This window comes from Ochotona princeps, chromosome 17 (genome assembly GCF_030435755.1).
Source record: "Ochotona princeps isolate mOchPri1 chromosome 17, mOchPri1.hap1, whole genome shotgun sequence".
Lineage (NCBI taxonomy): Eukaryota > Metazoa > Chordata > Mammalia > Lagomorpha > Ochotonidae > Ochotona > Ochotona princeps.
In genome coordinates, this window is record NC_080848.1 from 27,137,752 (window position 1) to 27,162,893 (window position 25,142).

Genomic DNA, 25,142 nt, shown 5'->3' on the forward strand with positions numbered 1-25,142 from the left:
GTCTGGCGGCGCTGGGGTTTTTCCATCCCTGTGTCCTGACGGGCTCCTGCAAACCTCCCTTGTTATCAGTTGACGACCCCGGCCTTCATGAGCCGTCGCCCCATTTCTGGTCCTTTTGCCGAGAAGAGACCGCCGCCCACTGAGCCGCAGTCCCTGGTTTATAAAGTGAGGGACAGGGCTTTCCCCGCTCCGCGAGAACCCAGGTCGTCGACCCTCCCCCGGTCTCCTGCTTGGGATTCAGTGCGGGGCTCCGGGGAGCAGCGGGTGGCCGCTGGAGGTCGCCATGGCCTCGCGACGCCACCAACCCTACAGAAACCGAGTGCTTGAGCCCCGGAGTGGGTCCTAGCGCTTTCACTGCAGATCTGGGCAGATCTGGGGCTCCAGTGAACTCACGTGTCTCCGTGTAGAGAGCTCTGGAATCTTCACTGCAGTTAGTTCAGTTCCCGAAAGACTTGAACGGGGCCTGGGTCCAATCCTTTTCACCCCAGGGTCTAGAACAAATGCAGCCTGAGCAATGCGGAATATTCCAATGCACGATGACCCCCAGAACACTGAGTGCTTCTCGACTCATGGCCAGCATCCATGATAGTGTTCAGTGATTGCAAAGTCGTAGGCATTGATTCAGCTGTGTATCACTGGATTCCGAACAGGAGGAATTCAATTCTACACACCCCCTTTTCCCTGATAAGAGGAAATAGGAAGTCAGCGGGTGTCATCTGGCTAGTACCTGCTTTCTCAAGCACAGGTGTCAGCTCCAAAGCGGCAGTATAACTGAAGCTGAAGCTACTGTATGTAGGAGAGGAGAAAACCAGAAGTCTTTTTTTTTTTTCTTTTCAGTTATGCCATGGATTCATAGGTTCAGGTTTGTTTGCATTGGTTCTGACAAGGTGGGCTTTTCTGGGTGGATGGAGCAGGCTGGTGTGGTGCGTCCGTTGAGCTTCTGCTTAATATGCTCCATACATACGTTGGTAAGAATCTTACCCTTGTTTGCAGCAGTGCAGAAAGCCTGCTGGATAGCACTGCAGACTCTGCCCTATTGGCCAGAGTCACACATTGATGGGCAATCCTTGTTGAGCAGGTCCTATTGGTGTCTGTATACTGCAGACCCTGGGTATCTGCAGTATCACGGGTCTTGTAAATGGGTGCACCTGTGTGGCCACAAGATCATATATGGGGTGTCTCCCTTTGTGTTTCATCTTGAGGAATACTGGAAGATGGTGGTTCTGGCAGAAAAGAAAGCTGTTTTAACTGTATTTTCACTTTATTTGAAAATGAGAAATGAGGTTTTGGGGGGAAAGGACAAATTTTCCATCTTGATACTGTCTCCAAAGGCCTGAAATAGCCAGGCCAGAGCCAGGATCCGGGCACTCCATCTCGGTCTCCACGTAGCTGGTAGGAGCCTGCAGTGGGTGTGAATGTTCCATTGCAGGCAGGGCCACAAGGAATTTCCCACTGCATGGCAGGGCACAGTGGATGTCTACAAACCACCTGAAGGCAGTCCAACCTTCCTTTGCATGGACACTGGACCACCCTGCTGAAGAATTCTGTAATCTATTCAGGCATTGTTTGCTGCTGAGGAATTGGTTTTTTACTATCAAATCTGAGCTTGGAGGTTAATGTTGCTGATAACTGCAAAAGGGCCTTTTATTATTCATGCTGTCTCTGTCTCTGCTGCCCCCATTTGACCATCCTTGATCTTCAGATTCCCCCTTTTTTTGTCATGCATTTCCTCCCTTAACTGATTCAAGATTAACTTGTAGAATGAGGATTGCAGTAGGAATGTGTTACTACTGATTGATATGCACCATCTATTGAGAACTTCTATTGAGAGTTTTTAGGTGAAACAAAGGCAGAATTATTCTTGGATACACCCACTTGACCCTGACCTCAAAAGTCTGTGCCAGAGCTCCTGAGGGTTTCTGTATAAATAAAGCGGACAGCTTTCTTGCATTTATCCATTATGATCCTGAAATTGTAGTGGTCCGTTTCCTTCCTCTTTATGCCTACTCCCTGCACCCTTCTCAAGTTCCTAACTCTGCTGGAGCTGGACTCCGGCAGGAGTTCAGACACTCGGGCCAGCGTTATCTACTGCCCCTTGGGCTGCAGTGGTGTTAAGCTATGCGTTCCAGTATGGGATGCAGACATCCTAGTGGCCCCTTAGCCCACTGCCCCATAGTGCCTGTGTTATGGGGTGCAGCCGGTGATAGCCAGCACCCACTGACAGTGGGCAAATGAAATATGGCTGTGTCCCCTACCCTCTGTCCTGAAGGTGGGTTCTAACAGCAATGGAATGTTAATTCCATCCTCAGCCACTCTTCCCCGCCCCCCCACTACCCCGATCTAGATGTTCGCTGCTGCCCACCTGTGACTCACCTATCATCTGAGGGGGGACAGTATTGCATTTTGTGTAACCACTCCCCTCACAAGCCCCTTTAAAAGTCCCGAGAAGCAGGGGCTCACTCTGGTCAGGTGATTCTATTGCTCTGGCACCTTGACTCTTGGCTGACCCAGGACAGGTAATCCCCTGAGCATGGTCCCTGTGTACTGCTTAGATGGGACAATGAATATAGCAGTGTTATTTCTGGGTTGTGTACTATCAGGAGTTCCAGGAGAAATGAAGCCTAGCAGTAGTGTAATGTGGGCGGAGAAGCCGGGGAAAGGTGAGTGTCTGCAGCTTCGTAAGTGTGTCCAGGTTATTCGTTGCATGTCTCTTAGGATAGCTTATACTGCTGGGGAAGCTGGGACATAGGTCTTCAGCTTAACGGATGGACTTGGAGGGTAATGACCATTTGTTCCTCTTGGAATTTTGTTTGGTTGGATTGCCGTATGGACTTGTGACTTGCTATTTCTAGTGTGCTCTATTTTCACCAAGCTTTGTTAATAAAGACTCCTTAATAAACCTTAAACATGTCTGGTGTGATCTCGCATCCCGTAACACCTGCTCCCAGGCAGTTTCTGAGGAAGTTTTGCACCTGATGGTGGTCTGCAAACTTCCTTATCCACTAGAAGCCAGAAACCCATATCTCCATCTACTGAAGAACCTGAATGCATTCTGCTTTTGTGATTCTGCCTTAATTGCTTGGCTTGGGTGTGTGTGAACTCCAAGCCTGACAGACCACTCCTCAGGAAGGAGGTCCCTAGTGTTTGATAAGATTCACTGCCCTATAGCCCATCAATTTTTACCTTTTGAAAGTTGACAGTTAAAACTGGGGCCCGGCAGCCTGGCCTAGCAGCTAAAGTCCTCGCCTTGAACGCGCCAGAATCCCATATGAGTGCCAGTTCTGGTCCCGGTAGCTCCACTTCCCATCCAGCTCCCTGCTTGTGGCCTGGGAAAGCAGTCGATGATGGCCCAAAGCCTTGGGACTCTGCACCCGTGTGGGAGACCTGGAGGAGAAGTTCCTGGTTCCTAGCTTCGGATCAGCCAGTGCATAGCACTGGCCGTTGCGCTAACTTGGGGAGTGAATCATCGGACAGAAGATCTTCCTCTCTGTATATCTGACTTTCCAATAAAAAATAAATAAATCTTTTAAAAAAAAAAGAACAGTTAAAACTGACCAATCATGACTGTATAATTATATGGAATTGTCCTGAAATGGATAAAAACCCTGTGCTGTTCAACCTCGATCCTTCTCTTTTTTCCCACTCTGCTAATCCAGCAGCAACCTCGGCTGCAGCTGTTTCCACCACCCCCCCCCCCAGCCATGCTGGGCTGGGGGAGGTGGCTGGGAGACCTAGGCTAACCCGAATAAACCACCTTTATACATTAGCACCGACTTCAGACTCGATGATTCTTCTGGGGATATCAAAATCAGGCACAACGCTACGTTTCAAAACAGTTCCAGGATGTTGGTACTTGGAGGTAGTAAATACACAGTTGGGGGAGGGGAGGGAGAAGGAGCCTACATTATGACTTAACTGGTTATGCTGCCACTGGCTGCTCCATTTATGACCCAGCTCCCTGATATCGTGCCTAGGAAAGCAGCAGAAAGTGACCCAAGTCCTTGGACCTCTGCACCCAGGCAGCAGGTGGAAGTTCCTGGCTTTGTCCTGGCACTGTTGCAGCCACTGCGGCTGTCATGGGAGTGAGCCAGTGGGTAGAAGATCTTTCTCTCCACCTCTCTGCAACTCTGCCTTTCACATAAATAAAACGAAGTATGGGGGGGAGGGGTGGAGAAAAGATACAGAGACACCAGAAGCCACCTAGAGAGTTACTAACTTTATTTCCTCTGAGTCTCTGGAAAGTCAGCAGGGATGTAAGGCGAAGTGGCAGTAGCTGCGAGGGGCCTGAGCAGAGCTTGTGTTAGGAGGGGCTGGCATGGGCTGGAGGAGGAGATTTAAATATCCAGGGTTGAAAGCCAGTTAATGTGTCTCCTTCATCTGCCTTTGGATTTTGTGTAGCATCTCCTGCATCCGCCGCAGCTGCAACAGGCACAGGCACCAACATGGCATAGGGCCTTTCAGGGAGGCCTTAGTGTTTGGGAATTGCCCCCACATTCGCTCCCAGGAACCAAGGCCTTGGTGGCCCTAGGGAGTGATGAAGACTCCAGGTAGGCTATCAGTTGACCAATGTAGGGCCCAAATATGCACCAGAGCCAGAGATCTCTGTCTGCCCAAACCAGGAGAGATGGAGCTTTATGGTCGCGGAGGCGAGGGCTTCCCAGCTCTCCATCCCTATGGCTCCCTATTGCTCTCACCTCCTCATCTTTCTCTCGGATCAGCTTCTCAGTTTCTGGATCTGTCTGTGGGATAGCAGGGATGGGGAAGTCGGTACCACTCTCTCGAGTCAGCTTGCTGAGGGAGAGGGGAAAAGAGTGTTGGTAAGCACCTGCTTGGATTGAGCCCAGGGCCTGCGGAAGAGCAAGGGTAGGGCTGGGTCTCCCCCAAGGCTGCCCTTGGGATGCCCCCTGCCAGCTCTGTCCTGGCTTTTGGTCATACTTGCGATTCCTTTCCTTCACCACCAGGCGGGTCATGCTCTGGATGCACTGGGCCCGGTAGTTCTCATAGTGGGTTTCCCGCGTCACGTCCTTCAGGTCTTGCATGTGCGTGCGCACCAGCATTGTCCTCAGCTTCACGAAGTCGCAGTGCCCTGGGTTCTCCACTGCACAGCAAGGCTGCAGGTCAACCAGGGGCATGGGGAGGGGACAGCCACTGAGGGCAAGGATACACCCTTGCCCCAAGGCCCAGCTTTACCTTCCACAATGCCCCAGGGGTAGAGCCGCCCTCGAACTCGACGCCCTCTGGCTTCTACCACAGTGTTGCTGCCGATGACTGCAAATGGGATACTTTCCTGGAAGGATTTAGGGGTGCCTGTCAGCAACTTCCCATTCTCCCACTTATTTCTGTTATCTTTATCTTCTCTGCTTCACTGTAGGAAAATAGGGTCCTCTCCTACCCCAATATCCTGCCTGTAGCTAGAATCCTGCTCCCCTCCTCTTCCGGGAAGAAACAAGATAGGAGGGGAATTCCTGGGGGTGGCCCCACCTTTAGGGCTTGGTCCTGTAATTTGAAGTCTTCATCCTCATCAGAGTCACAGTCTGGAAACTGATAAATCTTGATTCCAAAGTGCTCAATCTCCTCCCGGATCTGGCAAATAGATGAGGGCCCACAGTTCTGGGGACCCTATTCATTCTAGAAACCCACCTACTCTCCCCTCCCCCACCACCAGCTTCCCTCACTTTGCGTTTCTTGCGATCCACTTCAGGAGGTGTCAGTGTGTCCGCCTTAGCCAAGATAGGCACGATGTTGACCCGCTGATGCAGGGCCTTCATGAATTCAACATCTAATGGTCGGAGCCTGGGAAACAGGAATCTATGACCATCTGCTAGTGGCCACCCTGCCCCCGGTGCTCATGGCCTGTTCCCTTGGCAGTGCCCGCTGGTACCAGGAGCCTCAGGCTCAGACCATACCCGTGGCCGAAGGGTGAGATGAAATACAGGCAGCAGTGCACCCTGTTGTCTTGGATGTTCTTGCGGTTCAGGCCACTCTCGTCTCGGAAATACTGCTCAAACTGCTGGTCGATGTATTCTGCCACAGGCTTCCAGCTGGGGCAGGGACAGACAAGTAGAGACACCGTGGGAGTAGGGAGAGCTTCCTAGGGAGCGCTGGGACTTGCAGGGCAGCAGCCCTGGCCCCGGGCAGGGTGTTAGGCCCTGGCTGGCTTTCCTGCATCTTCAAGGGGACACCAGGTGGGACGGGGCTGCATCTCACGTGTCCTGAGGAAGCACACAGGCCAAGTTCAGTAAGCACCAGTGTGATGAGATGGGAAGGGATCAGATCACCAAAAGAAGCAGTAAGAATAGCCAGGTGGCTGCAGGTAAACACCACTTGGAAATCACAAAAGCTCTGAGTCAGGTTCACAACCTTGCCTCACGGTCCCACCCTCTACTGCACCACTCCAAACTCACTGGAGTTTTCCAGGCCCTAACCAATAACCACTTCTTCTGGGAAGGTTACAACAATTCTCACTTTGTTTCCCTTCTATTCACCACCCAGTGAAATGAAGACATTATTTCCTCCCCCACCAAGAATTTCAATTTTCAAGTGTCCTGCTCTGTAGTTCTCTAGTGAGTTTTTCTGTTTGTTTTTTGTTTTTTGATTTTTTTTTAGTTCTTTATTTAGTTCTCTAGTTTTAATCCTCACTTTCCTGGCAGGGAGATATGGTGGCATGTTATGAATGTCATCCACTCACTTGGTAGGTGAAGAAATGAAAGCCAGAGATGCCGAGAGACTTGATCCGGATTGGGTGGCTGCTACAATCTTTAGCCACTCGAGTCCTTGGCCTCTGGTTGACCCGATTACTAATTTGTCATCCGATTGACACGCATGTTGGACCACTGCTCCCCTTGCCCCACCTCCACTGGTACTACACTGCAAGTGTCTGAGGACAGGGATCATTCACTCTTATTCCACATCCTTGAACAGATCCCATGCGGGCTGGACACCTCACATGTGCTTAGGAAACGTTATTGTTTGACTAAAGGAGCAGACTCGGCAGTACCCTGGAAAGGGTGAGATTAGATTATTGCCGACATTGAAACTCTTATTACAGAAATCAAGAGGGGGCAGGCAGATTGACTGAAGAAGAGAGCAGTACTTGCTAACACAAGATCAGGTGCCAGCTCAGACTAGAACAGATAGGGGCAGGAAGGAGGCTGAGGATAGAGTGCTCACTTTGCTCCATCAGGGATACTGAAGGAGGCCAAGTACTGTGTGGGGACCAGTTAGCTGAGCTAAAAGTCATCTGTTGTTGTAATCAAGCATGTGATAGGGTCTTAGGAAGTCTCAGAAAGATCTGATGGGTGTGAGGCAGTGGGTTAATCTGCCAATTGGGATGCTGGCATCCCATATCAGAGCACTGGTTCAAGTTCCAGCTACTCCACTTGCTATCCAGCCTCCTGCTAATGTGTCTGGGAGGGCAGTAGAAAATGCGTCGAGCTTGTGGGAGACCCAGGTGCAATTCCAGACTCCTAGCTTCAGCTTGGCCCAGACTTGTCTGTTGTAGCCATTTGGGGAGTGAGCCAGCAGACGGAAGATCTCTTTGAGGATCTCCCTCTCTGTCCGTTGCTCTGCCTTTCAAACATATTTTTAAACTGTAACTCAAATAAATAAAAATAAACCTTTTAAAAAATAAAACCTGTATGAGATAATTATTCAGGGTCAGCTTCTTAGACACACGACCAAGGCAGTCATACAGTGACCTGCACTCACAGACGTCTATGCTTAATTTGACGTTCTGAGAATTTCAGCTTGAAATCTGTAATAATTTTGAACAAGGAGCCCCACCTTTTTATTTTGCACTGGGCTGCACAAATGAGGCTGCAGGTCCTGCCATTATCTTTGTTAAAATCTGTGGATGCAAACAAACATCCCTTTACAGTTTTCCAGTGCTCCAGAACATATCAGTTCTGGGTGATTTTCAAACCAACATGGTGAGATGATAAGGGTATTTTTCAATGGAAGAAACAGAAATGCAGTCAACTATTCAAGATCAGAGTTACTAAATGTGATCAGTTAAGATGTCAGTTCCCACCTAGGGCTCTGAGTACTTCCTGCCCAACCTCATCAAAGCACCACCTCTCTGCCTGTCTTTCTCATCCACTCTCCTCCTCATCCTCTCACTCAGGTCTGACTACCTGACCTGCGCGTGGCCTAGCCATCCTGCCAGCCAGTAATGATGAGGTATGTCGTAATGTCACTTCAGGCAGAGAGCCTGACAGGTGCCTGAAATTGAATGTGTTACCTGTTTTTTTCCTTTGCCTCTTCTTTCTCCTCTGCACCTCTCTCTTCCATGTCTCCCCATTCTTTCTACAAGCCTTGTCTGTCAGAGTCATCCAACGAGGAAGGAAGCTGATGCTTAATGAGTACCTACCGTGTGTCAGGCACTGTGCTACAGATTTTCACATTTGCATTTTTGAAAATTTTGTTACCTAGTATGCCCACCCCCACTGTGGAATTATAGGTCAGCACTGGAGGGGACACTAGATATTGTATTCCAGTCGTGTCCCTCTCGCTTCACTGAGGAGAAGCTGGCTGTCCAGCCAGAGGGGGTGACTTGTACAAGGTCATCAATTTCTCCTGACAAGTGCAGGTGGGTCTGTGCCACTGTGTGCACCTGTGTGTGTGTATGTGTATGTGGTGGGCAGGGGCAGGTGGGGTGGGCTTGTTCAGACCTACCATTCTGTATTGTTGACTGCATCGCCAAAGCCTGGTGTGTCCACAATGGTGAGCCGCAGCCTCACACCCTTTTCCTCTATGTCCACTGCGTGCTTAGTAATCTCCACGGTTTGCATGATCCGCTCTGGAGAAGGGGCAAACTGAGGCCAGGGCAAGGACAGGGACCTACCCAGTCAGAACAAACCGCCTGCCACAGTTAGCTTCATGCTGTCCCCCCAACCCCACTCCCAAGCTGCCTGGGACCTTTTCTCTGGGAACCAGCAAGGAGCACATTTCCCAACACAGGAAATGCCGCTGGCTGTTGGCTCTGGCCCCAGCCTCTCCTCCTTGGATTCCTGGAATCCTCTAGGGGTCAGAGACTCATTTAGAGAGCAGGACTCTGCACCCAAATCATTAGGGAGTTGGCTGGGGGGCTGCCAGGCTAGAAAGCCCTCTAGAGAGAGGTCATCAGTCTCTCCAGCAAGCCAGTCTCCTGCATGCTGCTGTGGGGCTCCCTAGCCCCCCAGGCTCTGCCTCGTCCCTCTTCATGTTCCTCTCCTTACCTTCAGCACTGAGGAGCTTCCGGTCCCGGTATAGGTCTGTGAGGAAGAGGCTGTTGACCAGGGTGGATTTCCCCAGGCCAGACTCTCCTGCCAGGGGAAAGGACAGAGGCACCAGGTCAGAAGGTACAAGCTGTGGTGGGGAGGCAGCTCCACTGGACCAAGGTGTGAAGCGGACTGCTCCTATAGCCAGGGGGACTAGACAAATTAAACCATATAATATTTTAGGGTCAGACTGAGGAACACAGATTGGCTTGCCCAGCCTTCTAATTTGAAGCGAGGCCAAGAGAGGACAATTAATTGCCCAAGGTCACACAAAAAGGAACAAACACTAGAAAACTGTTGATCAAGGGCCCTGTACCCAGCACATACACCCTCTCAGTAATGGGGGGGGGTCCTAGCTCTTCCCTACCCCACATCACACACACACACACACACACACACCCCTCATCCCGCACCCTGCCCAACCCAGCCCTGGCTCTTTCCTACCTGCCACCATGAGGGTGAAGTCAAAGCCTTTTTTCACTGACTTGCGGTGCACCTGATTGGGCAGGGTCGCAAAGCCCACATACTCCTTGTCATCCTAGGGGATGGAAAAAGCACATGCCATCAGGGCAGGAGGCAGGAGCATCACCAGCACCCATCTTCTCTCTCCCCTCTAGGAGTTCACCCCTTCCTTGAAGCAGTAGGGCCAGAGTTCACAACAGAGGCCACCAGCTGAGCCTTCTGCCTGCCCCTCCTGACACTGTCAGTTCCCAGTGTTCCTAAAGGCACAGAGCTGGTGTTGACGTAAGACAGAGAAAGCCTACACACACACACACACACACACACACACACACACACACACACACTGAAGCTCTCCTGCTCCCGCCCTGGGTCTTCCTGCACCAGCCAGCCCACTGGAAAGCAGAGGCAGGGTTGGAGGCTCTACCTCAGAGGAGTCATAGGGATCGAGCTTGCCCCAAGGGCTGCGGGGCCGGGTAGAGGGGCTGAGAGGGGCTGGGGCACAGAAGTACTGCTGGCTGTCAGAGGCCTGGGGCCATGACGGGGGTCTGAACTCCAGGTCATCCTCATAGAGCTCCGGGGTTTGGGGCCTCGGCTCCGGGATCTGGGGCCTGGACCCCCAGGTCTTGGCCTCCGGTGGGTGGCAGCTCTCGCTTCCTGGGAAATCCTTCACGAACTTGTTCAGTTCTGCATCATCGGTGGTGTCCTCCAGGAAACGCTTGATCTGGGGTGGGTGAGGGGGTCATGGGTGGGGTGAAATAGGTGGGAAGTTGGCAGGGAAGGAGCCAGAAGGGAAGAATGAGGAGGGATGTGAAAGAACAGAGAAGGCAAGGAGAGAGGGGAAAGCACTTGTGGTTAGAAGAGAAAGGAAGTGCAGCCAAGCTGGAAGAAGTGCTTGCTGGGCCTCCCTCACCTGCTCCCAAACCTCCCCCGGCCCCGCCCTGATCCAGGGGGTGGGTTCAGGAGGAGCCCCCAAAGCCCTGGCAACTGCTTCTGGAGACCTGAGGAACTCCAGTCCTTATCCTGTTTGCTGAAGCTGCCCTGCCTGGGGGTCAGTGCGAGTCAGGGGCTAGAGAGGGCCTCAAGGTCAAGAAGTCACACTTGAGTAAGCGAGTAAGAGTAAGGGGACAGAAGCATGACCAACCTGAGACTGTGGCTTAGGACTTCAGAGAGAGTGCAGAGTCAGACAGAGCAGGGACAAGGGGCAGGAAGAGTGGGAGAGAAGTCAAGGAGGGGAGAAGGGGGCTGCTGGCCCCACTTAGTCAAGGCCCAGCAAGGGGGAAGGAGCTGTGCCTCCTGTCCCTGGTGGTAAGCGAGCTCAAGACTGAGCTCTGGGTGCTGCCTCTCCCGAGCTCTGTGCTGCTTTCCCTACCCCAGCTCCAGACATGGCCATTCCAGGTACTACCTTTGGCCCCACACAAGAAGCATGAAGCTGCCAGTGAATGCTGAATGGGAGTGAAGAGGAGCTGGGAGGAGAGAGATGAAGGAAGAGACCAGAACTCTGTGAGTGCTTGCGGGGTGGAATACACTGGGACTCCAGAGCAGCAGACAGTCCCCCAGGTGTGAGGGACATCCTGGGAAGCACCCGAGAGCCAGAGGTGCAGGAGGAAGTCTGGCCTTCAGCTGTGAACTGGAGGAAAAGGGGAGAAGCCTGCCACATCCATCTCCAGCTCTGGACCCTAAACCTTTCCCTCTCCTTCGGGGGTCAGCTCCTTTGTGGGGTGCCTGGTAGTGCTGGGCTCAGCTCTGCCTCCCAATACCCACGTGCCACCCCTGGACAATGCACAAGGGCCGGCTGCAGAGGCTGACTCAACTGCTGGGGGTGGGCCAAGCCATGGGGTAGAGTTGGCTATCCCAGACCACTGTAGAGTCCCCATCAGGATGGGGTTTCTGCACATCCTGACTTTGCAAAGAGAAGAACTAAGTGAGACAGATATGCACATTGCTGATTTTACACTAGAGACGAATCAAGACACAGGGAGGCTAGAGGGAAAGTCCCCTATGAGATCCTACTAAGTCCTAACACCTGCTTACAGCCATTGTCTCCTGGGCTCACCTGGACAAAGGGGAGAAAGAAGTTAGGAACCGTCAAGGGGGAGAGGATGCAGTTCAGGACCAGAAGAGGTGGTCCTGAAGCAAGCCTGACTTAACTGTCTTTTCTTGCCCGTGTTTGTGAGGTCCAGTGGGTGTCCTAGCACCATGATGAGTCATGCTCCCTATCACTCTCCGAAGTGCCCCCTTTTGGATGATAACTGCAAACAGCATGCAGCAGGGTGGGGTGAGGGCACAGCAGGTCTCATCATCTAGCCACCCCATCTGGGGGACTCCAACAACTCCTGTACATGTTGACCCAGCACTTGGTCTGGGAGAGAGAGGACTGTGTCCCACCCGGCTGCCCCCAGGGTTTGGAGTGGAGGGGCAAACAGACAAGGGCAAAGGGGAAACACGGAGGGACACCTTGGGGCTCCCAGGGACTTCCAACAGAGCTATAGGAAACCCAGCAGCAGCCTCTTCTCTGCCAACCCAGCTGCTCGGCAGCATGGAAGGGGGCCATGGAGTGCTGGACAAGGAACAGGACACCAGGGCCCTCTCGTCCTGCACATCCAGCCTACTCTCCGGCTCCGTGACATTTCCCAGCGTTGAGGCCCTGTCCTAGCCCAGAAGAAAAGTCAGGTCCACCCGGCTCCCGGAGCAGCACCTTACCCCAGCTTCAGTCCCGGCCTCAGGGACAGAATCCCCTTGCCATCGCGGGGATGGTTCCATGGCCTTCCTTCAGACTCGCTTTCAGTAAGCTTTGGGTCTAATTTTATCTCCAGGCAAAGCTCCTCACACACAGACACTGCCTTGTCTTGATGCTCTTGTTGTCATCTGGCTTCCTGGCTTGCTCCCTTTCCTTTCTCTTTGACTCCCCTCTGTTTCTGGCAGGGGCCAAAAGAGCTTGTGGAATGCTCTCTCTCCTTCCCGTCCCCGGGCTCCCACCCTCCAAGAACAAGCCCGGTGGCCCATTGGCAACAGCTCACTCTGCACTCCCTTCTTCCCCTGATTGGCTGCCCCAATGACACCTGTCTGATGCCTACCCCGTGGTAGACACGGCAGCCCAGGCTCTGGATGCACTTGGCCTTCTCTTTTTAACCCCCGAGGGCACTGAGGCCTGCTGGAGGATTGGGAGCTGTCCCCAAGGTGACCTGGTCCATCATCAGTTCATAGGGGCCACCATCCAGGAGATGCATTCCCAAAGGATTCCAAGACCCCACTCTCCCTTAATTTTGAGCCCCACTAAAACAGAATGGACTGTCTTGGAACCCCACAGCCCGCCCCGCCCCATACTGCCCCACCCAGGGTATAGGTTCTCTTGAAACTTCTCAAGTGTCTTTTAGTATTCTAGTGGAGCAGATGTCTTCAGAAATCTGCTTCTAGACTTTGCTACTGGGAACTCCTGCTGCCGAAAGGGCTTTGCTCCTGGCGGGGGAGAGAGGATGAGGGGGGTGGTTCTTCAAGCCTCAGATGCCTGCCCTCTGACTCATGGGGGGCCTGGATCGGCTAGATCCCTGCTTCTAAAGAGTCAATAACCAGGAGCCGCTAGTGCTTGATCTCCACTCCCCCCCCCCGGGGGGGGGGGCGGTGGACAAGGCTGCAGGCCAGAGAGAAGCCAGTGGTCCCTGGAGGTTTCCAAACTGCAATTAGGTGGGAAACAAATCGAGGGGCCTGGCTGGGAGTGTGCGGATAGAGCACTCTGCGGAGTCAGGAGGCCAAATGTTTCCATTTGGGCTGGAAAGATCCAGTGTGGATCTGCACAGAGCCTTCCTGTCAGGGTCTTGATGGGCCTTATGGGCTGCCCAGAGAGGCTTGGGCTTTGAACCCGCACAGTGTCAACAGTGTTATTGGTGTTGGTCTATCATTGTTTTCACATGCAAATTTAAACTCCCTGGGGGACTCCTGGGCTGCTGAGGTCTCTGCAGATTTTGAGGGCAACCGAGGACACTGACCTCCAGTGAAGAGGAGACCCTACACAAGGGCCAGCCAGGAACTAAGCCCAAGATCTTGGCTGCCCTAAAGGCAGGGCCCTCCAGCGAGGGACTTGGGTGGTGATGCTGTATCTTTAATTAGAGAAAAACAGGCTGGCCTTAGCCAAGCTGAAAGCACCAGGACCTCAGCCCAGCGGAACTCAGTGTGTGGCAGAAAAAGCCCCTCTGGCCCCCGCTAGGTTTGGCACTAGGGATAATCTGGGCTTCCCAAAGATTCCATCCCTGGAACAATGGGTCTGTGCATCCCCCAAGTGGGGAGCAAGGACACAGACAGGCACCCCTTGACTTCTCCCAAAACTCCCTCTTAGAGGAAGGTCACCAGGCCCCCAAGACTTCCTGGCGGAGAACTTGGGCCTCCACTTGGACACAGATTGAATCAAGAACCCACAAAGGTTGACTTCACCAGATCTGGAAGCTTCTGACTCCACCATGCCCAGGGAATTCTCTTCTGGAGGCTACCTACAGCCAACATCCTGCTCCTCAGGCCGGCAAGGATCCCTTCCTGCTGCAAACAGCTTGTGTTTTCCACAGCACTCGTGGGTTTCCAGACTGGGTAGAGAGGGAGACCTGTGCCTGGGGACCCCAACACTCACACACTAACTGTAGCAGGGTCTGGCAACGTCAGCAGGTGAGGAGCTAGCGACCTCTCAGGCAAGCAGCAAAACTTGCTACCTGAGGGCCTCCAGGAAGGTTGGCGAGGGCTACTGTTTCTCTTCCCACTGCAGGCAGGTGGCAGGAATGAGTCCCCCCCAGCTCCCACGCACTGCAGAGGGACCTGTTTGGTGGTGGTTGGGGATTGGGGAAGCTGTGCAGATGCAGTAGGCGCAAGCTTGCCCCCACGGTGCCTGTCCGGGAGGCAGAGGGATACAGCTGAACCCACCGGGCAGGATGGTGAGCTGGGCCTCTTTCTCTCCCACGTCTCTTTGGGAAAAGCCCGGGAGCGGCCCCCTGCGCGGTGGGAAGGAAGGACCAAGGGTCTCATCATCCCTCCCGGGAAGGCAGGTGTGTCTACAGGCCTTCTCTGCCTTTTCCACAGGAAGTTGGTGCTGGCCCCTGTGCCCAGGATAAGTGAGTGAGAGGACACGGGATTAACAGCTGACCCGGGCAAGGACGGAGACCCTCACCTCCGCTCTCCCAGCCCAACATGCGCGTCTCAGTCAGCGGGTACCTCCCTTAGCATGTACCCACCCCTTTGTCCAAGCCCGGTAGCATCTCCGGGCTCAGGGCCCACTCTTCTCCAATCAGAGGAACAAACTTAAAGAGCGACGACGCAGCTTTGCCAGCCAGGAGCGCCTGCCTGTACCCGGGGCCGGCGACAGTGCCTCCCGCCCCGCACAGTCGGGGCTGCAGTGCTGTGGGTCTCTTGGAATCGCCGGGAGCCGCGGGCCCTCCGCGCCCCGGCCCTGCCCCGCGCCCGCGTCTTACCATGGCTGCAGCCCAGGCCGGGCCGGCTCCGCCTGGACAGCGCCCGAGCGACTCGCCGCGGGAGCTGCGCACCGACCTCGCCGCACCGCCAGCCCCCACCCGCCTCCCCGAGTGCGGACCGCTGGGGGACCGGGCCCGGCGGCAGGGGCGGAGCGAGCGGGCCACGGGGCGGGGCCTCGGCTCGGCTGGGCGCAGGGGGCGGGTGGGGGGCAACCTGGGGACCCGGCTTGCAGCCCGCCAACGCCGCCCCCGACTTCCCCAAGGTGCCGAGAAGGGAGAAGGTCAGGACAAGGTGAGGGGCCTCAGGTCCTCGTCCCAGCGCTGCACTGGACACCTGGCGCTTCCTTTTCCAGCCCCGCAAGGTCTTGAGCCAGTTCACAGAGAAGGGCAGTGACTTTCGAAGGAGAGGGGTAAGTTGAACCACGAGTTAGGGAGAAAACCTTCGTTACCTGGAGATTCAGCAAGCTTTTCAGAAAGTGACACCGACTGATGTCCAAATGACTGCCTGTCCATACCCTCCCCCAATACTTCCTTAAAAAAATAATAAAAGTCATATTCTCCACCTGCATTCATGCTGTGAAGAGACAGGTTGGCAGCTGGTTCCCTTCGTGCAGTACCCCACATTAAAGAGGACTCGCTGCATACATTATCCAGGAACCATCTGCAGGAGGCATTGGAACAGCTGAGTGACTCTCTCAAGAAGGTGGAGCCTTGTCTGGAGCTGAGGAAAGTGGGGAGGGTCTTGGGCGAGGTCCAGCTGGGCCACTCTTTCTGTGACCAGCAGGTGAGAGGCTGGGCCAGATGCCCCAGCAGCTTTAGTGGCATTAGAGGCTCAGAAGGGTCATGGCAGCAGCAGCTGGGGGAAGATGCTTGGGGGGATGGGGGAGTGGGTGAGGGATTTCCTGAGCTAAGTAGGATGTGAGCTGGTCAGGCTCCTGTGGAAGTTTCCAGAAACATGTCCCTGCTTGACCTCCAAGACCCACCTCCTCCAGAGAACAGGCTGACTGACCAGTGCCTGACTACCATGGACAAAACAGACCCACCTTCACAGCCCTGTCTATGAGTAGAAGGCCAGAGGCCTGGCTACCCTGTTTGGGGGTGATGTGTGAGCCATTGGGCAGGGCAAGAACCTGTAGGAGCTCAGCTATGAGAGGGAAGAGCGCCTGGAGACATCAAGTGAAGTCAGAATCAGAACAGCGCTGAGCTGCTGTTGGAGTGCTGTATCTGGGGCTGGTGGGATGGAGGACGGATCGGGGATGTTGCTTCGGGGCATCCAGGTGAAGCCTGTCCGGCTGGGGGACTCTGGGTACCTCCTTCATTTCTCAGGGTCTCCGTTTCCCCGGGATTGATGTAGATGACTTTTAACATTTCTTACAGCTCTGATGTTCTAAAAGTAGATGCAGTGAGGGAAAAGGAGGGTGTGCTTGGTGCTGCTGTAGGCCTTGGCGGAAGTTCAGAAAGCTAGGCAGAAACAGGAGGTGGTAAAGAAATGCTGGACCCACAGAATTAGGAAAAAGCCCAGGAACACAGGGAAGGGGGAAGAGGCATAGGACAGGGCCAGCAGTGTGGCTCCAAGGAGAGGTCATCTCTGCAGGTAGAAAGGAAAAGGTCTGGGGTAGCTCGGGAGAGCTAAGCTGTGCTCAAGAAAACAGACAGGGCCAATGCTGTGGCATAGTTGGTTAAGCTGCTACCTGCAATGCCAACATGACACATGGGCACAAGTTCAAGTTCCACCTGCTCCAGTTCCAATCGAGCTCCCTGACAGTGCACCTGGGAGGCCAGCAGAGTCCTTGGGCCCCCACACCTGTGTGGGAGACCCAAATGAAACTCGTGGCTCCTAGCTTTTGCCTGGCCTAGTCTCCTGTTGTGGCCACTTGGGGAATAAATCAGCAAAATGGAAGATCCCTATCTTTTCCTCCCTCTAATTCTGTCTTTCAAATAAATAAAACTTGAAAAAAAAAAAAAAAACAAAGGCATGAAAGGAGGAACCGCTGACTGTTGATAGTCTGCAGCAGCAGTAGCCGTGGCTACTATCAGATCCTAATGCCAAGTTCGGCTACACAATGCCTCTCTGTTCAAAGGCCCAAGCAGAAAATACTCCTATGTGCCCATACAAGCTTGCTTCTTGGTGCTTCTAGTTAGCAGTGGTGGGGACTAGGGTAGGGAGAAAGCCTAGTCAGAGAAAGAGGGCTTCATTACAAAGCCGTGTTTTCCTCCGCTAGAACAACCCTCCCCCACTCAGCCCCAGCTGTGTTCCAAGCTTAGACACAGAAACATCTCAAAAGGCAGCTCAGCTAGCTCTCCTGCACAGCTGCGGTTGGAATCCCAGCTCTTCCCCGGCACATGTAACCCAGCTCCAGAGTGCCCTGTGTAGTGCTGGTTTGCCTTGAGGGAAGCAAACTTCCGGAGAAGCCTGAGACCCTGGAACTCAAGCCAACAATACTGGGAGCCTTGGTGGCCACAGTACCCTTCTAATCCCTATCCTAAAGGGCTCAATATGAGGCACGCTGGATGAAATAAAAACTGAAGACAGGCTGGCATCATGGCATGGTGGTAGCTCACAACACCAGCAGCCCATAGCATAATGTGGGTTTGGGTCCCGCCTGCTCTGCTTCTGAGCCTGCTCCATGTTGATGCACCTTAAGAAAGCAATTAATGATGGCTCAAGAACTTAGGTCACCTATGTGGGAGACCTGTGTAGAGTTCCTGGCTCCTGGCTTTGGCTTGGTTAGACCCACCTATTGCAACCCTTTGAGGAGAGAACCAGCAGATGGAAGATTCCTCTCACCTCTCAACGCATTGTGTGTGGATGTGTGCACAAGCATATATGGGTTCCTCTGTCACTATGCCTTTCAAACAAACAAACAAAAAACCTTTTAAAATCAAACAAAATAGTTAGAGACAGACTTTGTGAATCATTCTGCATGCATAAGTCCTACAGAAGACTGAGAAAACAGCCAGGGCTGACGTCCCCATGTCAGCTTTGGCTATTATCTCATTTCCTAAATGTTCCTGGACTTTCCTGGGCCTTTGTTTGACTTAATACAAGAGATGACAACATGTCCCCAACTCCAGCCCTACATTCTGCATTGATGGAAACAACAGCCCTTGTGTGAGTCAGTTACAGTGGGGTAAGACACTCCCCACCTCCAGCCAGTGACAGGTGGCCTGGTCAAACAGGCTACAGAACCATGTAGCTCTTGGAGCTCTGGCTCTTCCTTGAAGTTCAACATCACACCAGGCATTGATGTCCACGACTTGAGTACTATTTTCTGGGTACTGTTAGGGTGGAGTATTCAACCCAAGCCTCTGGGCAGCTGACAATTTGATATAGAGGATCACTCCTTTGGAAAATTCAGGTTAGCAACCACAGCTCAAACCTGCTATCCTGGGTTCCCTTGCTTAGATTGGACCAACATATTCTGGAAAATTTCCTGGTTGGCGGATGAAAGCTATGTGACATAGGAACTATGCAAGGAAGGTCCCAGGTTCAAAGCCAAGAATAAAGAATGCTGACCATAGGAAATCAGGATTTCTGATCTGCACGACTGACAAAAGCCACTTTTCCCTCTTAGTAGTTAATTGTCCCCTAAGTAGTGCAAGAACTAACTGTACCTCCTCCTTTCTGAGGTAGTTGAGTCACTGATGATACAAAGAATCCTGCAGGCCAAAGGGTTGCATCTTTCAAGGAAACCTCAGCCTATCTGTCCAGCAAGGTCAGTGCAGAGGCAAGCAGCTAAATTATCCTAAGTCCCAATTTCCTGCTAGAACCACCCCATGTCCCACGATCCTGGGACGGGGGTGAGGATGGATGGCCAGGTGTTTACTGGCACCTGTTGAATGACTACAAAGATGCAGGCTGCTAGAAGGCAGCCATGTTGAGGGGCAGATTGTCTTTCCAACACCTTCTCTGAGCAGGGCAGGATTGGAGGGGACGTCCACACCTCCTAATGTGACTACACATGCAATGTCTGACTGACTTCAAGAGCCCGTTTACCCAGCATCTGCTTGAATACTGTTCATGATGCCAAATACACTGACTCTAACAAATCTTTTTCAATTTTCAGGCAGCTGAGTTACCAAGCTCTTCATTATACTATGCCAAAGTCTGCCTCCCCTTGCATTTTAGCCTCCACGTGTCTCCATGCTAGAAGTTTTGCTGATTCATTCCAACTGGACTTTGTCCCTTTCAAATGACCGATCCATATATTTTTCTCTCCCAGATTAACCACAACCCCCGCAAGGGCAGGGAGTGTATCTTGTACTTTAATTTCTATTTTAACCTCTGTTCACTTCAACTCAGCAAACATGTGATACAGTGTGATGCTGGCCTGGGTGAACAGGCTGTGCCCCCAAGAGGTGGCTCATCAATCTGGATTCATTGATCAGCTTTTCCACTCTCATTTTAGCGCACAGACAAGCCTTGAGGCTTTGGGCTCCACTGACCCGTCACTTGCCCTTCATTCTATCTGCTTGCAGGTTCCTACCACCTCCCAGCCTCCCAGTTCACATGCACAGACACTTTCCCTTCTCAATTCTTGATATCTAAATGTGCTGCTGAACTACTGGGATGGGCTCTTCCAGGGAGATGTGGCCACAGAGGAGTGATTTTAGGCCATGAGGTTGAATCCCTGGGGCTGGATGCTTCTTAAAGTGCTCCCAACTTTGAGGAACACACTTGAGCCTCAGTTTTCTCATCTGTGAAAGAGGGAGAAAAATGCCCACCACTCGCGTTGCTGTGGATTCACTAATGCATTTAACATGCAATATCTAAGGGAAATAGCAGCCATCACCTCAGCTCACAGGAAAATCATCAACACGAACCAGCAACTGTCAAATGTGACTGTCTCAAATGCCTTCCCTCCAATGGATGAGAGGTATGCATGCCTAATGGGTGTCAAGGGCTGAAAGGAGAAAGAGTACCAGGGAATGCTTTAGTGTCATTGGAGTGACAACGTTGCCGCCCTGGAGTGAATTTCTCCCATTAGACATCACGAGATCTCTAGAAAGCAGACTTACTGACCCCCCAGTTCCTAACAACAGCCTCTGTGGAGACCCCTGGAGCTAGCTGACCTAGCAGAAATGCCTTTGCTTGGGCCTGTTCTCCCGGGCTCAGTGCCAGAGCCGGAGCTCCCTTCCCTCTGCTCCCCTCCTCCAGGCTTTGGGCAGGTGCAGCTGCCTCTTGCTTCTCTCGTGGCAGCTGGGCCGAGGCAGCTGAGTGGAAGACTGTCAGGGACAGGGCCGCTGCCACTGCCGAGGACAGCCTTCCTCTGGATGCGCAGCTGTCAGGGTGGCTTCTGGGTCACAGATGTGCTTCCTTAGCCAAACAGGCATCCTGCTTCTGAATCCCAGTCCCCTAACCACCCCCCCCCCCCCAGGCCTCCTGGCTCTCCTTTCACTTGAAAAAATCACATTTTCAAAGGCCACCAAACTATTGAGACAGAAAAGGGGCAGTGTGATGTGATGGGTATACCAATTAGCCTCATCTGGCCATTACACAGTGTATCTATCGCATGTGCTGAGGATTTCACACTGGACCTCACAAACATGGGCCATTAGTGGCAACGAAATCATTATTTTAAAAAAGGAGTGATGTTGGAGATATTCCTGTCAGGGAGCCAAGTAGCTTCTGATACGGTACAAAGTTCATAATGCATGGAGTGGATTCTTTGCTGTGGTGAGCTCATTCCACCCAAAATCAAAACCTTAGGGGAGGGGATCTGCACAGCCCAGAGGAAGACACCTGCTCCCATGTGGTAGGAAAAGTAGTAACCTGCCTGGGTGTCCCAAGGAAGCCTAACATAATCCTCCTGTGCTTTCAGGGCTGCTTGCTGATGCAGACAGCACCATGGCCTGTCCCAGGTCACCAACCCACCCCTGTGGTTCCTCAGCCAACAGGAAGGCTAACTGACCTGTCCCTCAGGAGTCAAATGACATGTTCCTCTGAAGACACTCAGGTCTTGTCGTAGGCACCACCGAGATAGGTTCTGATTCCTGGCCTATTTTCCAGAGTTGCTTTCCTGCATAATTGATTTGATATAGCAGGGAGTAAGCCACCCCTCCTCGCGTTCGAGGGCAAGTAGGTCAAGTGCCTTGAAGACACAGAATCTTTTGGGGTTGGCACAGCCCCTCCCGTCAAGAGTCGCTTTATTTCCAGGAATTCCTCAGCGTTATATTAATCCCAGGGATCCCATGGAGGCGCCTCCAGACTTTCCTGCACTTTTGCTAATTCTGATGGCAAAACACCCCCATCAAGAATACCTGTTGACCTGGCGCTGTGGCCTGGCAGCTAAAGTCCTCTCCTTGAACGCGCTGGGATCCCATTTAGGCGCTGGTTCTAATCCTGGCAGCCACACTTCCCATCCAGCTCCCTGCTTGTAGCCTGGGAAAGCAGTGGAGGATGGTCCAAAGCCTTGGGACCCTGCATGGGAGACCTGGAGGAAGCTCCTGGCTCCTGGCTATAGATTGACTCAACTCCAGCTGTTTTGGCCATTTGGACCAGCACAGCTCTGACCATTGCAGCCAGAATTTGAAACAGACTCTATGGTCAATCATTCACAGACTAGAGCAGTCAGAGGCCTGGGACATCAGCCCTGTCGTCTCCGGCCTGGGTCTGTCTAAAAGCCAAGTGGCTCAGAGGTCAGGCTGAGGAAAGCCTCACTCTCTGACCCTTTGCGAGGAGAGCACCTGACCCACTTGTAGGCACCCCACCTCCAGGGAGCCAGAGAAGACCAGCAGCCCAGCTGCCTGGGAGCCTCCTCCAGCTGCTGGGGACCAGCTCTGTGGCAGAACAGGGCTGGTGAGCTGTCATTATCCAGACAGGATAAAAGCTATTTTGGGAAGGAGCCATCCTGCTGCCAAGGCTTTTGACTTCCTAAACTAAAGCAAGATGTGCAAAAAAGGGGAATAAGGTTGGGGAACAGGGAGGAACCCTCAAATCCTGAACGAAGGGGGATAGGCGCTTTCCCAAAGGCACAGGTTGGTACTGAGGGGCGAGCACAAGGCTCACTTTTATCTCCCCTGGGCTTTGGGAAGGAGGGCATAACCTCACCTCCTGCCCATCTCTTGCTGACCTCTCCCCTAAGCTCCTCCAAGAGTACCTATTCAGTCAGTTCTGTTTATTTTGACAGTGGAGCACAGACTATTGCATACTGTTGTTTCCTGTCTGTCTTATCTCCCTAACCAGATGGTGAAGTTTCTCCCGGCCAAAGAATGTGCTGGAAGGCTTCAGGGCTGCTCCCTTTAGTGCCTAGCAAAGTGCTAGGCATCTGAATAAAAACTGTCTATGGACGGGAGGAAGAAGAAAGCAAGCAAGGAGGGAGGAAGGGAAAGAGGGAGAAATTTATTGTTTTGCATGGAGATAATCTCTAAAAATAACTGTTCCCACCTCCAGCTGAGCTCAGGGCCTGGGCCTAAGAAGAATCCATGGTCAAGGGGGCGGTGGCAGCACTTCTGGACACCTCCTTTTCAGCTGTTCCTGTCATCTGAGCCCAGGATACCCTTTGCTCATTTGTTTATCAAACAACTGCAGTCAACTGCTCTTCTTTGGCTAGCCCATTGAATGGGACCCAGGAAAGGCCATTGCTAGATCTGGGTTAAGAGAGAAATACAGCAAGAGAAACAAGCAGCAGAGCTTTGCCTATCTTATCAAACGCAGGCCAACAAGAGCCTAAGGACTTAGGGGGGCAATAAAGGCACAGTGAAACCAGGACACTGCCAAATTTAGGACACAAGGTCACTGCAAGCAATCTACCTTATGTCTTTCCAAGTTGAAGAGCCAAATAGTGTTAACCCAGAAACGTGACCCCTTTCTGGAGCACCCCAGGCTAGAGAGAGAACAAGTTTCAGTCTCTTCACAGAGCACTTGGCAAGACACATCATCTGCCAAAAGGCTTCTATTCCTGCCCTCCAGAGCTACAACCCATAGCCCTCAGATAGTGCTCCTCTGTAACCCCCTGGGCAGATGCAGCTCCACAGGTACAGAGCTTGGCACGTGACAGCCAGCCTAGATTTTAGTTTTCATTTATCCCTCTGCCAGATGCCCTTGTGCAGTGAACATCTTGCCCAGCCACAGGGAGAAGCTCTGTCTCCCTCTTACCCGGTTCCCTCAGAGGCTAGGAGTGGGACTACAATGGGGGAGGGGAGGGCACAGGAGCAATCTCCCAGGAGAATTCTTACCTCCTCATCTGTCATAACAAGAGATGCAAAAGCCAGGCATTCCCAGGGGACAGCAAATGGAATCCAGAAGGCCAACCGAAGAGGAAAAACAAAGTTTCACCAAAGATACCCAGTAGATTTGAGCATATCTGGCCCCCAAATCCCTACTGCATGTGGTCCAACTAACAGTTAGCATTTACTGTGTAGTCAGTGCTGCCAAGAATCACGCTAAATACTCTACAAATAACAGCTTGGTTAATATTCACAAGAACTCTAAAGAGGAACTCATGAGTCCTGTTCACAGAGGGAGAAACTGAGGTTTGAAAACATAAAACAATGTACCTAAGGGTACAGTCAGACCTCAGGTTCATGGTCACCAATGTCCCTACTTGATGGAGCTCTACTCTGTCCTCTATAGAAGGTAGGGCTGCCCTTCTCCTCTTGGTGCTATCACAAGGTTAATGCTGGCTGTGGGTAGATTGCATCCCAGAATGTCCTCATCCAGAAGCACTGCCTTCCATATTCGTGGAGCTAGAAACTCATTTGGGGCCTTGGTGCTCACACCAAAACTCCTGCTGTAAGATTCACTCCCCAGCCACCAGACAATCTGTGAGTACAGACAGACATTTAAGGATTAAAAGTTGGCCACACGACCCACTGATGGCTTCAAGGAGGACGTCCAGACAGACATCCCTGGAGATACTGTGTGGACAGCAGGCAGTAGTTGTCTCCTAGCTTGTAGGGTGGGGGCTTGAGCAGAGGCTTGAGGAACCAGAGAGACACAGAAGAGCCCTTAACATGAATTGATGTGGAGTCAGGCCTTAGCAAGACTATGAAACCAAGTCAGTTTGTTCTAGTGGTGTTTTTAGCAGGATGGTTCAGACCAGCTAAAGCTGCAAGATCATGGGGCTTAAATTAGTCTCCATTCTGGAAGTACTACTCACTAAAATGTGACTCTCAAAAGTGGAAAAGGCTCCAAATCCCAAAGGAAAACTCTAATGGTGGGATTAGAGATACAATTAGAAATTCCTGTTTTTCTCATCAAAGTTTTGATCAGCACACTTGAGACCAGTGCCCTGGAATAGAAGATGAAGCCTCTGCTTGTAGTGCTGGCATCCCATTTGGTTGATGGTTCAAGTCCTGGATGCTCCACTTCCAGTCCAGCTCCCTGCTAACGTGCCTGGAAAAGCACTGAAAGAGCACTGAATCTACGTAGGAGACCTGAAAGAAGCTTCAGGCTCCTGGTTTCATTATAGCTCAGCTGTGGCCATTGTGGCCATTTGGGGAGTGATCCAGCAAATGGGAGATCTTACCCTCTCTGTCTTTCCTTCTCTGTAAATTTGCCTTTCTTTTTTTTTTTTTTTAAAAAGATTTATTTATTTTTATTGCAAAGTCATAATATACAGATAGGAGAAGAGACAGAGAGGAAGATCTTCCATTCAATGATTCACTCCCCAAGTGACCACAATGACCGGTGCAGTGCCGATCCGAAGCCAGGAGCCAGGAACCTCCTCCAGGTCTCCCACAAGGGTGCAGGGTCCCAAAGCTTTGGGCCATCCTCAACTGCCTTCCCAGGCCACAAGTAAGGAGCTAGATGAGAAGTGGAGCTGTCGGGATTAGAACCAGCACCCATATGGGATCCTGGCGCATTCAAGGCGAGGACTTTAGCCACTAGGCCATTGCACTGGGCCCGTAAATCTGCCTTTCAAATAAAAAAATAAATCTAAAACACAAATAAATAAAACAATGTACTCTTCCCAAAGATCTAGCTCCATAAACACCTAGACACCCCTCTCTCACCTGTCTTCCCATTCCTAAA

At 52.2% G+C, this 25,142-nt stretch overlaps 1 protein-coding gene across 9 annotated transcripts; it reads right to left on the minus strand.

Annotated features, from left to right (window-relative positions):
• Window positions 1-4,201: 4,201 nt before the first annotated feature.
• On the minus strand, window positions 4,202-25,142 carry SEPTIN4 (septin-4). 9 transcript variants are annotated; one of them, XM_058676080.1, is made up of 12 exons: window positions 23,345-23,499; window positions 10,144-10,440; window positions 9,702-9,795; window positions 9,216-9,302; window positions 8,674-8,797; window positions 5,907-6,041; window positions 5,676-5,793; window positions 5,482-5,583; window positions 5,191-5,287; window positions 4,936-5,098; window positions 4,695-4,791; window positions 4,202-4,419 (listed from the first exon to the last, which is right to left on the minus strand). In XM_058676080.1, the coding sequence occupies exons 1-12, from the start codon at window positions 23,357-23,359 to the stop codon at window positions 4,360-4,362; spliced, it is 1,389 nt and encodes a 462-aa protein (XP_058532063.1). In that variant the 5' UTR covers window positions 23,360-23,499; the 3' UTR covers window positions 4,202-4,359. The 9 variants fall into 9 exon arrangements, with proteins under 9 accessions (XP_058532063.1, XP_004591039.2, XP_004591037.2 ...); XM_004590982.3 differs by lacking the exon at window positions 23,345-23,499 and adding an exon at window positions 15,167-15,295; XM_004590980.4 differs by lacking the exon at window positions 23,345-23,499 and adding an exon at window positions 12,420-12,494.

Coding starts and splice junctions, on each gene's coding strand:
- SEPTIN4 (XM_058676078.1), bottom strand. Junction 9,303..9,701: donor CTTCACCCTCATGGTGGCAG/GTAGGAAAGAGC, acceptor TTCCCCTGGCAG/GAGAGTCTGGCCTGGGGAAA. Junction 5,584..5,675: donor TGGATCGCAAGAAACGCAAA/GTGAGGGAAGCT, acceptor TCTATTTGCCAG/ATCCGGGAGGAGATTGAGCA.